The 17,750-nt window shown below is 33.2% G+C and overlaps 1 protein-coding gene across 5 annotated transcripts in view; it reads left to right on the top strand.

The window, feature by feature from the left end:
- The window catches only part of klar (klarsicht), a 500,935-nt gene that overhangs the window by 157,541 nt on the left and 325,644 nt on the right, over positions 1-17,750 (top strand). The window contains exon 1 of one of the 5 annotated variants that reach the window (XM_089640415.1): positions 16,987-17,137. The exons of 3 other annotated variants lie outside the window; for them this stretch is intronic. In XM_089640415.1, coding sequence (XP_089496541.1) covers positions 17,108-17,137 — 30 coding nt within the window. In that variant the 5' untranslated portion in view covers positions 16,987-17,107. Of the gene's footprint in view, positions 1-16,986; positions 17,138-17,750 lie in introns of those variants that run through there. One more of the 5 variants, XM_089640411.1, reaches the window with a different exon arrangement.

The raw sequence follows: 17,750 nt of genomic DNA, 5'->3' as shown, positions 1-17,750 counted from the left end.
AGTACAATTTTGAGTAAGGTAGACTGGTGTTGCTAATGTTTCTGGTAGCCATTCATTATTGCGTACGAGTGTGTTTGTTCAAATGTACAAACATGAACATGTAATTCGCATTGCGCGTGCGAAAAATGTCGCAATATTTTCACTACCTATTTTAGACAAATACTTTTCAATAGACGGTGTGAAAAAGTATTTTGTTTACCTAGTGTGGGTTAGCCAATGCCATAATATCTCTTTGTGATGAAATTTGTATATCTTAATTTGTCAGTATGACGTCTTCCGTGGCAGAGCGGTAAGCTATTTGCTTCTGGAATTCTGCATTCAAAACCCAACATGGGCCAGTAAAAAAAGTGTTCAGATTTAATAGGTTTTTCAATGTAAAAAAAAAATTTTTTGCACCTCTTCCCAGAGTGGAAAAGGCATTCTCAATATTGTCGCTACAGGAAACAATCATTTAAAATCGAAGAATTGTTAGAAATGGCTTTAACTATGTTTGATGACCATTTATTTCTAAACTACCTTTTCCCTTTAGACTGTCTTACTTACTTCAGATTCACAACATTCCCAAAATCGATATTCCATTTTTATGACTCCGGGAAGTAAGCCTCTTGCATGGTTAATGCTCTTACATTAAAATTTAAAAAAGAGGTTGTTTAACACATTCTAAAAATGAAGTTGTGTTAATACGAGTATCTAAACCTTTAACATATATTATAATAATGTTAGGATGTTGTGCTGTAACGAATATGCCATATAAAAAGTTCAAATAAAATCATCTGAAAGGATCATCCTTTTTGCACCCATTCTTGCAATTTTCTCAAAACGACAGCATCAATTTCTAAAATAATTAATCATTTTTGAAGAGCGTGTTGCCTAAATAGACCGTTAACATGTTTATATTTGCCAAATTTATCAAAAAGCCTATTATCACAATCGAGAAAGGAAAATTGTGTTATTTAATTCATCGAACAAGAAGTAAAATAGCGTTATCACTGAACTCGATTTTGCCAATTCTTGAGATGTATGTCTAATCCTGATAAGCATTCTTGTCTCAAGCGTCACTAACTTAGTTTGTTCCAGGTCTGTTATTGTGTAGGTGTAACATCCTTTCGTGCATTCTTTGAATTCTTTATACATTTGTAAACTAATGCAACGAAATGGTACTGCATTTTATGAACATGATTAGTGGACATGATTTTTTATGTGAGACCTAAAATCCCACCCAATCCAAGACCCAGTCCTAAATGTCCGAAGCCAGTAAGACTTTTATATTCTTGACCGGGGGAACGTAGTGATATTGGACCAGGTAGGAAGAAAGAATAAGAAGTCTTAAATTGCCTAGTTTTTCAGATCTGATTTATATACCTACATATCTTTCATTTTTGAATATTGGTTTCTCCCCAGAGCTGTACTAAAAGTATTTTGCCTTTCTATAAAAACACATCAGATCACTCTTTCATCGCCGAGTTTCGTACCCTTGTTCTAACCCAAAACCAAAGATTTTGCATTTCCGCGGGGACATTTAGAGAGTTGTACAAATATTGTCACCAAAATGGTGTTGGTCTTGAGACACCTCGAAATATTTAACCTTTCAACAAAGAGGTTAATTGAAAATTACTCTATTTTGTTGGTGTTTTGGATAGTCAAGGATGCATTTATTTTATTATTAAATTCTATTCTCATTTTTTAATTTCCATACAAAGTTTGCCTTTTTTATTATTGTGCGCAAACACGTCAAACTTCTTGATATTATTATTGAAAAACATGTATTTTTAGTTAGCAGTACTCAAAATATTCTCGATTTCGTTGTTCCTAGCAACACTTTTACTTTTACGAGTATTCCGTTATAAGACCTCGCGTGGCACTTTGTATGCATTTTTGTTCGTGCGTGCGTTTGGTTCCGGATCATAAAGTTTAAACGGGGCGCTGGTGGTTGGGATACTGCTGGATTATTTACTGCCCCGACATATTTAATTACTTGATGTTTTGATAGAACAGGACCTAATAGGCGTCCCTGCGGGATACCTGGTTGGGTTTTATTAAAAAATTCCTCAAAATTGAATTTCCTATATGAAAAATGTTCCAACATTTCGTGGGTTATGGTATATTATTTCATATTTTATTGCAGGTATAACATTTAATTTGAATAATTCTGATAACTAATTACTTAAATTATGCTTTTATTGGCGTTAAAACGTATATGACCTCGTACTTTTGGTGTTATAAAATTAGGTAAATAATTGATTTTACTCTACGTATGTTTTATTTACCGTCCTGTTGCCTAGGAATACGAAAACTTCTAGGGCAAACTTAAATGAATTCGGAGCATACAGAAATAAAGCGTAATAAATTTTATTCCTTTGTTCTCTTTCTTTAAATCGCGTGCATCGCCTCCACTAACTTATGCTTAACATTTGTAGTAAATATTTCACGTTCCCTTTACTAATCAAAGTACCGCTAGATTACCTTTGCATAATAAAGAAACACAATATGATGAGATCAGGTATTTTTATCATTTTCCGTGTATTTTATGTGATACTTCAACATACGTAGAATTCCTTTATCTTGTCGTTTTTATATTGATCACGATATCCAAGGCCCACGTAGTTTTGTTTTGTGATTTTGAAATGTTGCATTGTGCATTATAATATTTATGACCGCATATCGAATAGATTTATATTACAATTTTTCACTATTATTCGGTTTTACTTTTTTGACTTAAACTATTCTACAATTTCGGTAAGCTTGTAAACTATGGTTCATTAGCATGGAAATGTTCCTGAACGTCCAGTTTAAAAATTGCCCAACCTTCATACACCTGTTCAAGGTGTTTAAGAATAGTTGTTTCCAGTTTCCACACGACTTTATTATTTACGATATTTTTATATTCAAATTTCGTTTTCATTTCCCTTCCCAATTTTATTTTTATGTTCATGAAAAAACCCCCATTACGTTGTTCCATGCTAAGAAATTACATGGCACCATAAATAACGTTCTTGCGTTCAGCTATTGACATAAACGATACCATAGAATAAAATACTTTTTTTTCTTTTTAAATTAATGTTAAACATTACTTGTCTCAAAATTTGAATAACTTTAAAACTTCGCTGTGGTAGGACAATGGGGTTGAAAATGATTTGACACAATTAGAGTAAAAATGTGAACGCAAACGCATTGTTAAAAAATTGTATGTTTTTTTTCGGTCCCCTAATTTCATATCTGTTGGGTTGGGCCTAAGCATACAAAAAACGGGAGCGGGAACAATGAGTCAAATTACTTCATCAAGATACATTGTCAACTTCGAAGCCAAAGCCAAAATCTGTTTAGGAAGACTGCGTTTGGTAATGGAGTTTTTTGTTTGATAGGTTTATTAATGTGTGGATCCATAACATGATACCAGTCTGTATGAATATTTCATAAGTGTATTGTTTGATGAAGATGTTGAACTAAACATACAATTGTTATGAAACCATTATGTTGCTTGCATCTTGCATAACAAGTGCTGAAGACCCGGTCTTCAAAGGCGAACATTTTTAATATCAGGTGCTGGTGCAATAATTCGTCATTATACTGAAGTACCGCGGAAGATAACAGATTGTTTGACTTGAAAATGCTGGAGTTTTATTGCCGTGAATTTAATTATGAAATTTATCTGTTGATCAAACAATAGTCTCGAATGTTATCAGAGTTACAATAGTCAACTCTTCGATCAACGGTATGACGTGTTCAGAAAGGACAGAACCTCGGGACATTCAAGGGGAGGAGGAGTACTGCTAGCCGCGAGACGTGACCGTGCAACTCAAACCCAGAGACTTACCTATCTGGAAAGTAAAGACGAGAATATGTGGATAAAGACATGCCTAAATGATTTTGGTGTTATTTACATATGTGTTGTGTACATTCCACCGGCATCGCCAAATAAAACATATACCGATTTTTTTGATAAGGTTACTGAGAATTTTAATTTTTTAATCAATAAAAAGATTATTATAATAGGCGACTTCAATCTAAAATCTAGTAACAAAGGCACCGAAATGGATCTCATATATTTTATGAATCTTTTCCAAATGGAACAAAGCAACTCTATTACAAATGTGAAGGGAAGCACGCTGGACATTGTTATCAGCAACATTGATTTAAAAGTATATAAATCCTTATACTCACTAGTTAAAGAAGACGCTTATCATCCATCGTTGTGTATAGAGATTTCGCCGAACAAAAACACAACCAATTGTCAAACACGAAACTTGTGGAATAATATTGATAATAGTGTTAGGCGAGGATGGAACTTCGAACATGGCGATTTTAAAGCTCTTTATTGCCATTTACAATCTCATGACTGGCAACCTTTGAAGGACATAAATGATGTTAATTTAGCGACACACTTTTTCTATTCCATAATTTATAAATATTTTGATATGTGTTTCAAAATTAAGCGCACTCCGAGGAATGGTAGAAAATATCCTAAATGGTTTTCTAGTGAGATTGTTAGCGACATAAAACTCAAATTCAAACATTACAAAAAATGGAAGAAAACTGGAATGGTGAGTGACCGGGAAATGTTTTGTCTACTTAGAACAAAGATAAAACGCAGTATTCGATTAGCACATGTGCAATATATTAATTCTATTGAAAAAAATATCAAATGCGATCCCAAATCTTTCTGGAAGTATATCTCGTCCAGAAGAAGTGATGGCGGGTTTGTTGACCATGTTACTTGGAATAATCAGTCTTTCTCAGGAGCAGATATTCCAGAAGCATTTGCAGACTATTTTAAATCAACTTATAGTAAGGAAGCTGCGGACTTGAAATCTTTTATGCCTGGAAAAAATACGCCAACAAAAGCACAGAATGTTGATATTCAAAATATTACAAACACTGACATCACCGCTGCTGTTAAAAAATTAAAATCCAAAACTTCTTTTGGACCGGATCTTATTCCGTCATTCGTGTTAAAGGGATGCTTTGAGCCCTTATTAACACCTCTCGCGTATATTTATAATCTCTCACTTAACTCCGGAATATTCCCAGACCTGTGGAAAATCTCTAAAGTTACACCGTTACATAAAACTGGTGATAAGGCTTCAGTCTCTAATTATAGACCAGTGGCGATCCTATCCTCTCCAGCCAAGTTGTTTGAACTAATAATTCATAAATGCATTTATACCCAAGTTGAACCCTTTATAATTGACCAGCAACACGGTTTTAGGTCTGGCAGATCTACTGTGTCTAATCTAATGGTTTTTACGGAGTACATATCTCAAGCTCTTGATAGTAACAATCAAGTAGATGTATCATACAATGACTTCGCAAAAGCCTTTGACTCAGTAGATCCGCTTATTCTCCTAAATAAACTCGACCAATTTGGATTTTCAGCGAAACTTCTATGTCTATTTGTAAGTTATTTCTCAAATAGACAACAATACGTAACTTATGGTATTTTCCACTCTTCCAACTTCATCACAAACTCTGGAGTTCCACAGGGGTCGAATCTTGGACCCTTACTTTTCTCGCTATTTATCAATGACATTTACCATTGCATAAAATTTTCCAAGTTTCTCTTATTCGCGGATGACATGAAACTATTCCTTTTAATAAAATCTTTGGAAAATTGCTTGCAGCTACAAAGTGATATAAATTCTATCGTCGAATGGAGTCATACCAATAAATTAGGGTTTAATATTAAGAAATGCTCCATTATGTGCTACACCAAGGCAAACAAAACGATTTACTATAACTACAAAATGTCTTATTCATCTCTTCAGCACATTGTTATTTCAAGAGATTTGGGAATCGCATTTGATACGCACTTAACATTTCACGTCCACATAGAAACGATATGCAACAAAGCTTTAAGAATGCTAGGATTTGTGCTAAGCAACTCCAGACATTTTTGCAGCTCGGCCGCGATTCGTGTGCTATACTATAGTTTAGTACGTAGCATTTTGGAAAGTGGTTCTGTAATATGGGGACCAATGGATTTAACTTACTCTCAAATGATAGAGAAAGTACAAAAGAAGTTTCTGAGATATTTATATCTTAGAGACTTCGGATATTATCCCTGGTTATATCCATCAGCCTTTTTGTCCGGCATGCTGGGTATTAATAGCCTCACCGATAGAAGGAAAACTGCTTTGCTGATAACAGCATATAAACTTCTAAATGGTAACGTCTGTATTCCCGATATTATAGAAAAATTTGAGTTTTATGTCCCCGACAATTATACAAGAGCGCGCAGGCACAGAACCTTTGTCGTTCCAAAATGCAGAACCAACTTACCATTAGTAATGCCGCTCGGAAAAATGATTATGTTACTAAATTACCTGTCCCCTGATATAGATATTTTCCAACTTAATATTCACCAGTTCAAAAACGCTATTATTACTTAATAAATTAAAATAAAATGTATGTTTATTATTGGTTATGTATAACTGTAAATGTGCATTTAAAATAAAATAAAATAAAAAAAATAAAAAATAATGTTATCTGTGGAGTTTGCCTGCAAAGATTCAAGCTTTTTTAATGTTGTCTGCGAATCTGTGTTCTTGTCATCTTTCTTTACTCTTTGGGTGTTCTCTTGATGCTTCATAAAATAATCCGGTCCGCATTTTCTGAGATACTTTATCCAGATTATCGATTATCCGTGCTCTCTATTATCCGCACGATCCTATTCCCCCATTGAATAAAGCGATGTGGGCGTGTTTCGTAATCCAAAGTCTGATAATTCTTTTGCTTATCAGACTATATATACTTTGATAATTCTGCTACACATTACGCTATATGCATTATGGCTTGGCCTATCCAGCATATCGTTCGCCACACACTACCAATGGGAATATATGGCGAGCGATATGCTGAAATAGGCCAAGACACGCGCTTATAGCATGGTCTGTCACAGGCTTAAATTTCAAATTTAGAACTGTGTTTCATAATCATTATGAAATTATCATTTCGGGATGGCGATACACTAAGTTACTAAGTGGGGACATTGGTTTTCATTCAAATCTACATGGAAGGCATTGCTAATATATAGATGAGAAATAGAAAATATAATGAAACCAAATACAGATTGAAACCGAAACCACTTATCTGCACTAAACACACCGTATAATATATTTATAATTACTTCATATTTCTCCACACTACTAAATTATAATTATATAATCCCAGTGAGAATATCATTTTCTCTATTTGTTACAATAAAAAGAAAATAATGTAACATTTATTATTAAAATTATATTATTTATTTATAATAATAATGATATTTCGATGGTTTGTATAGCGCCGTCTTTTGTGAAAAATCACCTCAAGGGCGCTGTACAAATATACAATATATTTCTACAATGATCTGTCCTATTACCAACCATAGACTAGTCAAACTTTTAGCATACGCCCATATGGGCTTTTACAAACATGTGATAATATGTACATGTACATCATACTTTAGTGGAACAGTAATGAAAAGTAAAATTACATATAGGTGTTATTTTGATATTTAATCGTAAAATATCAATTGTTTCGTTGCTTGTGTGGCACGTAGCGCCGTCTTGTTGAAAATAAACGTTGTCCAAATCAATACCATCCAATTCCGGCCATAAAAAATCGTTATCATCTCTCGATAGCGCAATTTATTCACCGTAACTGTTGCTCCAGCCTCATTTTCGAAAAAGTAAGGTCCAATGACTCCGCCGGACCATAAACCGCACCAAACAGTCACACGTTGAGGATAGAGAGGCTTTTCAACAATAACTCTTGGGTTTTCCGAGCCCCAGATGCGACAATTTTGCTTATTGACGAAGCCACTGAGGTGGAAATGGGCCTCATCACTCAAGATGATTTGCATTTGATTCACTCCAGTGAATTTTAATAATTTCAATGCGTTGTTGAAGCGTGTATCGTTCCATTTTTATTAATGGCGTAGTTCTACTTGTCAAATGTCAAAAAATGACAACTTCAAAAGTAACATCTACCGAAATAGCGGGCTATCAAAATAACACCTCTTATTGGAAACCTTAATTGTTATTATTACAGAGGTATGTTATTATCGCCTTCTTGTCACTATATTTAATTATTATCTCCTCATATATTGTTATGTATGTGTATTCCTCATTTAGTTCGGATAATCGTAGTTCTTTTGAATACGCTAAATTGTGTTGATAATTGGATAGTTACCTTCTATGATATAAATTATGCGACATCAGATGCACGGTTAATTTATCGGTTCGTCATTTTGATGACTGTTTTGATTCACTGTTTGCAGTAAAAAGATTTGCTGGCCATAACATTGAGATAGAACGCTTGAATATTCACATCCGTTTACCAAAATATTTGTTTTGGATATCAAATCATGGCTGCATGAACTGACATTGGATATACGATGAGTGGTCGACACTCAAGTTGCTTTCTCAGATGTCCGAACTTTTATTTCCACTTGAAATTCGAAGGTAACATTAAACGTCTTGAAGATTTCGTCAGAATTTCTTCTTGTATGCTTTGGTCACTCGAGAAACGTTTATGACAAGTGTTTATTTAAGTAATGACTTTTGTTTAAACTTTATAACCCAGTAGGGAACACCTAGTAATTTATCTTGGTTTTTCATTTTAGTGATGTGACTTATTACAAATTTCGTGGTTTCCTAATAAAGGCTTATAATGTTTTCCAATTTTGATCTGATCTTCATTATTTACATTCATCATTTTAGTTTTTTCCCTTTCACCATTATTTATTGCAACGATGGCCTTCGAAAAAAAACTACAGTTTTAACCCTTGGAATGCCAATGCCAATGCCAGGCCGACACTATTTTCTTAATAACAACTTACGGCTTTTTGCAAAACGATATTTTTTGTAAATTGTACAGTCTTTCCAGATAAGGTGGTTACGTTTTAATATTTTTTATTTATCTACCCTATATAGCTTCCCCAGGATAGTTACTTATATTCAGAGAAATCTTTTTTTCTCTCTAATGACGGCCTTCATAGTTCAGGGGTAAAGCTATCGTCTAGCAATCCGAAGGTCGCAGGTTCAAATCCCGTCGTGCCCAAGTAAATTTTATTTGTGTTGTATTATTTCAAAACAAAGTAATTTAATATATTTGCAGAACGTTCCAGAATGGAATCTATTCTTAGTATCGCCCTGGTGTCAGACCACCATTCAGATTTGAAACGTTGCTTGAAATGGCTTTAGCCGTGTTTGGTGACCAGATATGAATAGCCAGGTACGTCCACCACCTTCCTCTACCGTATCTTCTACCCCTCCCTCCCACCTTCAGCCACACAAAATACGCCAATTGGGGATGCTAGTCTCATTGGCTCCAGGCAGTTGGAAGCAATAAAGACACTTGGGCGGTATTCATAAAAATATCAAAAGTGTTAAAGTAATATCATGAACACTAAATAAGGCATGAGGTTTTCCCTTAAATCCTATGACTTTTGAAACTCGGAATTACAAAATTTGTCATGGAGTTTTGTGACACACTTTTTCACAGATAAAATAAACATATTTGCAAGTGACGAAACGAAAAGCTAGAATAATATTAAGATACTTATTTCCTTGCCAAACGAATAAAATATTTTTTAGTATGCTATGAGCAAAAGGATGGAAGATATGGGAGGTTCAAAATACCATAAAATCGGGGCAAGCGGAATATGGCACACTAGGAGTTATTACTTAAGCTATTTTCTTGCATTATCCCTTGAGGTGATATTTCCCAATAATGACGCTTATGAATATTAAAGCCAAGTATTATTATTAGACGTGTAATACAAAAGTTCTTGTATTTGTTTGTATCTCACACGTGCGCACGTGCGCCTTGCATAATCAAGACTTATTTAGGCAAAGGTGTTAACAGTTATACAGTAGTGAAATTTGACAGACGATTCATCTAACACTGTAATTAATTCTAAAGCTATAGATACCTTCCTATATCCATCTGGTTAGGTACACTATTTAAGGTGTTGTTGGTTTAGGTTAAACTATCAATCAAAAAGCTCGCCTGTGCGCACTTTGCGTGTTTTTAAATGAAACGTGTCACGAGTATAATATTCCATGAAATACGGTGAGCCATTTATAAGTCATTTAGTTTCGGGATGAATGATAAGGTGGCCATAATTTAAGGTTTTTTTAAAGTTATTTTGATTTCATGATAAGGTTGGTTTGATTTTAACCCCTAGACACGTTCCAACGTTCGTATAACTGTAAATTGTTGTTAACCCATCGGTTATTTTGTAGGTTTTGGATTTATTTAGAAATATTCCCGGATGACGTTAATTTTAATATTGATTCGCTGTTTTTGAAGTTGAGATAAGTAATAGAACAGTTAGACTATGGCATCCTCTATTGGGGTTAGATGTGAGATTGAAGGTAGTGTGGAGAGAAAGAAGATGGTGGAGATGAGGGTGGAGGAGCAAATCTGGTCACCAAACACTGCTAAATCCACTTCAAGCAAAGTTTCAATTTTCAAGTACACTGTATATATATTAATTTAAGTGAATTAATTATGAAACATCACAAATTAATTAAATAAAATGTAATCAATGACTACAGAACAAATAGATTTGAAACAGATAAATCAGAATTTTATTTTCCAGATGTTTGTTTGAGAGTTGCTAATATTGTCTTCAATGATAAAATATAACAATTTGAGGTTGTAGTCATTGAGTTATTTTTAAAATAAACATTTAAATAAATTTAGCCGCGGACGCCGGAATTTGAATCCGAGACCTTCGGACTCGAGAGTCTTACGAGCTATTTGTGCTTTGTCTCTTAGTTTTGAAGATAACCATTAACAATTTTAGAACTTTTGTAAAACTGTTTTTTTTTACCAAAATATGGCGAGCCTAAAGTTAAACCACCCTTCGTCCTGGTTATTTGTTCTAAGGCCCCCTAAATGGTCGCACCCCTATCCGCCATTTTATTTCAGGATATTAAAAATGTATTCCAGTATCCTGTAACACAAAACAATTCACTCTAAATGGGGATGGCTTAACCTATTATGTTATAGTTATTAGAAGGATGAAATTCGATTCCTTTCATTTTAAGGTATGAACATAATTTAGCTGACATGTACCCGGCGTTACTCGACTTTAAATAAATATAATATCCATGTATTATAATATATATAAACCTTCCGGAAGAAAATCTCTAAATGATAGTGAAAACCATATCAAACTCCGCTGCATAGTTTAGAAGAACTAAGCACACAAACAGACAAACGCGGATTTTATCGTCTTCTATTACACGGAAATGAACTGTAAATCAAATCCACGAGAATACGACAGTATAAAGCTCATTCAATTGGGTTTGAAAAATCACGGTTGATGTGGAATGATGGAAACAGCCTACCTCGAATTCCCATGGATCCCGACAGTATGGCTCTCGACGAACTTGCACTGTTCACGGGATGAAATTTCCTCCAAAACGAGATAATCTTTGATATGATTTTGATATTTACAAACAGAGCACAAAGCATGTATTCACATGCTTTGTGCTCTGTTTGAAAATATATCGTATATTCATACGACGAGGACACGACGATTACACCTTCTTGCCACACGACACGAATACGAATACTGTATTTGCGACAATTTACAATGCAACAAATCCATCTTATTCCTTCCAATGTGGGTAAGGCTGTTTTTAAGGAAGGAAATGGATAGTAGGTATGATAGTATGTGATGGGAAAAATGGTAGGTATTATCCAAAAACTGTTTCAATACTAAACACTGATAGTGACTTTTTTATACTATTTAGAGATACGAATGTATTGTCACATTCACGAATTTACTAAAAGTTTATCAGGAAACGGTCTGTAATCCCGTTTTTAGTTCATTACGTTCCCGATAGTTCCAAACTATTCCACAACATTGCAGAATGTTGTGAATGTTGTTGAACTGTTCTAGAAATTTCTGGATGGTGAAACTTCCTACCCTTATATCTTCAAAAGCACGCCCTTCAGGTAAAAACGGGAACTTCCTTCTTGGATGGGGGATAGAGGGCTACCACACCAAATAATTCCCTTGATCCTACCGGGACTCTTTCCTGAATTTTAGCGGCACGCACATTGTACGCTCACTTTTATAATATATATTGATTATGGTGTCATATCACAATGTATCTGCTTCAACTTTTTTTTGTTATTCATATGTTTATTCCATGAAGTAATGTCACGTCATTTACAATAAAATCTGTTACAATTTAATAATAATATATAAGATGTACCAGGCGGATGTACCCCCAATTTACGCTGAGCTTAGAGGTACCCATCCACATATTATGGGGGCGTGTTATTACAACATTATCGTTATTTGTTTGTTTGTATATGTAGTAGTATCAGAGTCAGTGTGTGTGTTTTTTTTTGTGAAATTAAATTTCTTTTGAATTGTATACAGGGTGTATCGGCACGTACCCGACAAACTTTAACCAGCTATTCCTTAGCATATTTGGAGTAAAAAATCTTATGTGCACTTTGCTGTCCGGTAACGTTTTTTTTTAATAAAAAAATTATTATTCATATTTTCACCACACGTCACCACTGTTTTATCCTTTGTCAAAGTTTGAAAACCCATCTGGCAAATATTTTATTCGAATTCCGTTGAATAATGCACGTGTGTACCTATATTGGCGCACACTTACAATCACAACGAAATGGCACGGCACCATTCGTCTCATTTTTAACTATTATTATTTAGTGTGTGCGAAAGAGCGAAGACGCTTTTTGACATACTTGCTTATAACAGCTGTTGAACACGAAATGCAATGCCAATGACAGTGATGTAGTGTGGAAATTTAATTTTTTTTTGTTTTTAATTGAAAAAAAAATGCTACCGGACAGCAAAGTGCCCATAACATTTTTTACTCCAAATGTGCTAAGGAATAGCTGGTTAAAGTTTGTCGGGTTAGTGCCGATACACCCTGTATATATTTCTGAATCATTCTGGTAATGATTTAAAAAAAATATTCCATCATATTTATAATGGAATTGCACCATTGTTTTTTTTTACTCTTTGGAATTCTGTGAACAGTGGACCTCGCGTCAAAAAGAAAATATCTATTTTCTCTTATTTTAAGTCAAAACCAAAATTTACTCTGAAATCAAAAGATTTATAAGTAAGTACATAACGTTTAAGTACTACTTTTTTATTTCACTTGAGGAATTAATACAATTTATTCAAAGAAACGTCACTGTCTCAAAGACAATTCTTTTTTTTTAATTTTCTTCAGGCAGGTAAGTAACATAATATTGAAAAATGCGAATAAGGAAGTTCAAATAAACACGACAGTCTGTACTCAGAACCATTAAAACGGCCACCATCTTGAACCGAAAAATCGAAGAAAAAATTTTATTGACTTACGAAATTCAAAACAGTCGAGTTAAAGCATGACTGCGCTACGTTCAGTCAACATATACAGTTTCAACTCGATTCATAAATGCATCTTTTTTAATTACCTACGTAATATTTATTATATAAACTTGTTTGTATAGTTTAATGGATTATTTGTGCGATGTATACGTATTTTCCTTTGGCTTTTGATCCACTACGAAGCAAAAATCCGTCGTAAATGGTTGTAAAAAAACCTACAAAACTTGCGACGGAAATCGTAAGTACGAAGAGGTACAAAAATAACGCTGCGCCGTTACATTTAACTAAAATTTCGTTGCGTCTCGTTAGCTGCAGGAAATTTCGTTCAGCGTATTTAACTTGTCGTTAAAATGACACATGTCACATTTGACGTTTGACAGAACACAATCCTAGGGCAACCCATGTGTTATTGTTGAAGAAATAGGTGTTAGAGAATAAATAATACTTTCCCTTTCATGCCTTTCCCCACCTAAGGCTTAATTTTTGTTAACTTTGTTTTTTGTATTCTTAAATACTCTTAATGTCTATAGCTATCAGTTTAATGCTGTTAGAAAGAGACAATACCTCTTATGTTAAAGATTTGAAATATGTTCAAATTTAAAAATGAGCCCTTTTTGGGAATCTTCTTTTACCGAAAATCCCTCACGAAAACACAAACTCAACACAGTTACAATTCAACACACCTTTAAAAAGTTATATAAAGTCATTAGAAACGATGAAAAAAAAATTGTATACCTAATCTAACCTACCCAGTTAATAAAGTTTATGTTTCATCACTTTCCATGACTTTATACAACTCTTTAAAAATTTGATGAATTATCATTTTGATGATTTATCCGGTCACCTTACAAAATACATGACATTTTGGTATTACAAGTAGATAAATAACGCAATTAAAAATATTAATAATTAATTTTGAACGCAAACGTAGATAAAGTTTTTAAAGTCGCTTACACGTGATTTTTATTTCGTAAAATGGAAATACTACATTACACGAAACAGAAAAACACATTTAATTAAACAAATTTATTATAAAAGGTATGGTATCTTCAATTTTTTTTCGTTTTATATAAAAAATATTTACTATTAAATTGATAAATCTTGACAAATATTTTTCAAATGCTTAATTTTGTTTTATAGATTTTTTCCAGGACGTATATGGTAAACTTTTAAATGAAAATACGAACGTGGTAATCTTCTATTTCCAACAGTGTTTAACCCTAATACAAAATGAGATAGCATGACTTTGAGTTCAATTAGGCTAACAGAAAAATCTCACAAAAAAACTCTTGGGGGCGACTCCATTCAATTTAGGCGACTATTCAACGAGCAAAGGAAAACAAATATAAATTTATTCCCAAAAAGAATTTTGGCATTGCTTCTCTGATGTAATGAATATTTAATGTTTTAATTATCTTTGCACATCTGTAACAGCTTTGTTCATGTTCAATATTTCAGTTTTTATAAAGTTTAATTAAAAGAACACGAGATTGAAAAATGAACATTTGCATATTACCTCCGTGGGATATTCTTCATTCAATCCATCTAATTCGATTTTAATCTTGCCCTATGTATGACAAGATTCTAATTAAGCTTGCCATAAATAACATGTTCACTCAAAACTTTTTCCGGTCCGTACATAATAAATATCTTCAGACATTGTTTTCAATTCTAATCAGATTTGTACTTAGAAATAACTGGTACGATGTTTGCACGATTGCTTGCCTTCTGTTTTAAAATCTGATGAATTTTGTGTGAATGTGATATATTTGTCTTTTCCAAATTGAGTTGTTTTAGCCGTGGCTATTATTTTAAGTTTGAAATGCTTTTTTTAAAATAATAATAGCAGTGACAAGTAGAAAGAGAGGACATACCTTGGCACACACTCCTTGTCTCATCCACATTAATACATACTCTTCTGTTATTCTTACTCTTTACCTGATCCGATCGAAGTATTTGATCGTGGCATGTCTTCCTCTGGCGTCCCCAACTTCTGCTACCATAAACTTTGGCGTTTTATGTTCTCCAAGAGCTCCGTTCATCCACTCTACTTGTCTAAAACATCTAAGTGACAAAATAATGAAACTAATAAGAAAGAATACAAGATCCAAGTTTGTAGAATAGGGTACTTTCACTGTTTGTTTATACTCTCGAAAAAAATTATGATGGTGATGGTATTTTGATTTAATTTGTATGTTCACGAATAAATCAATATAGATTAAAAATGCGTCTTACCGGAAATTGGCGTTTTCTACGTCATAATGACGTTGTAGCCAGTTGGAACCGTTTCGTGATGTGCGGTTTTAGATCGTTTTTTAAATCAATAATTATGAATGAAAATATTAAAATGATGTATTTTTAATACGTTATCACAATCAGAAAAATAAATTTCAGTTTCTCAAATTATTTACAAATACGTTATGTTAAATGAAAAAGATTCAGTTCTCTTAGTAGTTCTCTGATGAAGATGAATGCAAGTTCCATGATGCATGTCCCATTTTCTACTTAATAGCTAAGTGCACTTTGTTAAGATTTATGTTGGAAGACGTAAATAATTAGTCTTTACGTTGTTGTACCTTCGATATATTTATACCCCTAATCTATTGGAAAGTCTGGGAACTAAATCTTTACTATTCTCTTCGCATCTACCAGTTATCTCGTTAGAACATTTTTACATTCTCACTAAATTAAATCAGGTTGGTTGGGAAGCTGTATCATTTATCTAGAATCTAAATATTACATAACTCCTACATCATCGATCTGTCAAATAAAATTACCGTCTTTCGTATTTTAATTGGTCGTTAAATTACATAATATCAGGGTCGGTTCGTGGTACCTACCAACTGGATTTTTACGGAACAACTTAATTTGATAAAATTAAATGTGAGCCTTTCCATTTAAATTCTTTGGATAGGTGCTAAAATTGAATGGAAAGTAAAATGAAACGAGAATTCTTATGAAGATTGATACTAGATACTCAAAATTTTGTTGGATTGGATGGAACCGGATTCGGTTGTTTTAGTTAGAGCGTTGGATGTCAACTGAAGATAAAAAAAGCGGAACCTATGTCATCTAAATTACACTCTGATGAAGAAAAAATAATAAAGAGACAGACTCTTGTGTTTGATGAGGGAATTAATGGTCACAAAATACAATTAAAATAAAATTACGCTTATAACATGCACATTTTGTTTGTTTTCCCCGTTGTTACTAAACTTCTATCGCACAGAATTACCCATGGCCTGTCATAGATCTACGTACAATGAAACTCATTTGAATACAACAAAAAAACTGATAAAGAATAATAATATATCTAATGTTAGATACTTTACATTATAATGAGCTCTAATCTGCGAACATAAGAAATTAAATACCAAAAAACTTATCTTATTGACCTACGGCACATATATTTTTACGTATATAATCTACTTATTAATTATTATTAAAAAAAGTCGTAATAAATTTATACGTTGCTAATTTTTAGTGTGACGTTATACTTTGAACTATGATCATTCTATAAGCAGTGATTTGTTGTCCGCTTCTCGGAATACAAATGAATATTAATTTCTCCTTTTAAAGGAACTTGTTGATTTGCATAATATACTTGGTCATACCATGACATCATTGGAGACATTGGTGACTAGTGACTACTTTGTGCATCATTTTATGAATGCTTTTATAAATAATCGAACGTCAGTAAACGAGTTGGTTTGATTGTTGAATATTATTAAATTGTGGTCAGGTTTGGAAATGATCAGAGGTCGAATGAAGATTATGCAGGTAAAAACAGCTTTAAACCTTTTTATAAATGCATCTTCATTTATTTGTATCTCTTCGGATGCAATACTGTTCTTTATTTTCTTATCTATAAGTATTTTTTAATTGAATTCCATTTTATTTGAAAAAGAATCTTAAATACTAAAATTATTTATTATAAATGTATCTACTGAATTTTTCACTGCTAAGCAAATTTTTTTCTCAAATGGGATTTATGGTTACACGCTGCGAGATTCGAACTCAATCGTTTCGCCTGCTAGTCGAGCATTCTATTTTAAAGGATATGTCAAATCTTTATAGCTCACGATGGAAATGACATTTTTAGATAAAAACAGTTTCGGTGACCTGGAAATTTTTAACAGAAAAATATAAACCAATATCACAACGCCAGGACACACCATTTGACTGTTTTTGCTACTTAAGAGGATCGGCCTTTTTCATACAAATCTTAAATCTGGATTGAGGCCAAAATATCCAACGAAACAGAATAATATTTTATTTAATCAAAAAGTGTAGTAACATCTAGAAAGGATGTATGTGCTATTTTATTTAATTTGTTATAAATTACAAAATATAGGCAAATTATTATTAAAGAATTCGATTTTTCTTGATTTTA

Source organism: Hesperophylax consimilis, chromosome 15 (assembly GCF_061612785.1).
Source record: "Hesperophylax consimilis isolate HC1 chromosome 15, BYU_Hcon_1.0, whole genome shotgun sequence".
In the NCBI taxonomy this organism is placed as follows: Eukaryota; Metazoa; Arthropoda; class Insecta; order Trichoptera; family Limnephilidae; genus Hesperophylax; species Hesperophylax consimilis.
The sequence above is the reverse complement of the archived record's forward strand: the minus strand, read 5'-3'. Positions and strand labels throughout refer to the sequence as shown.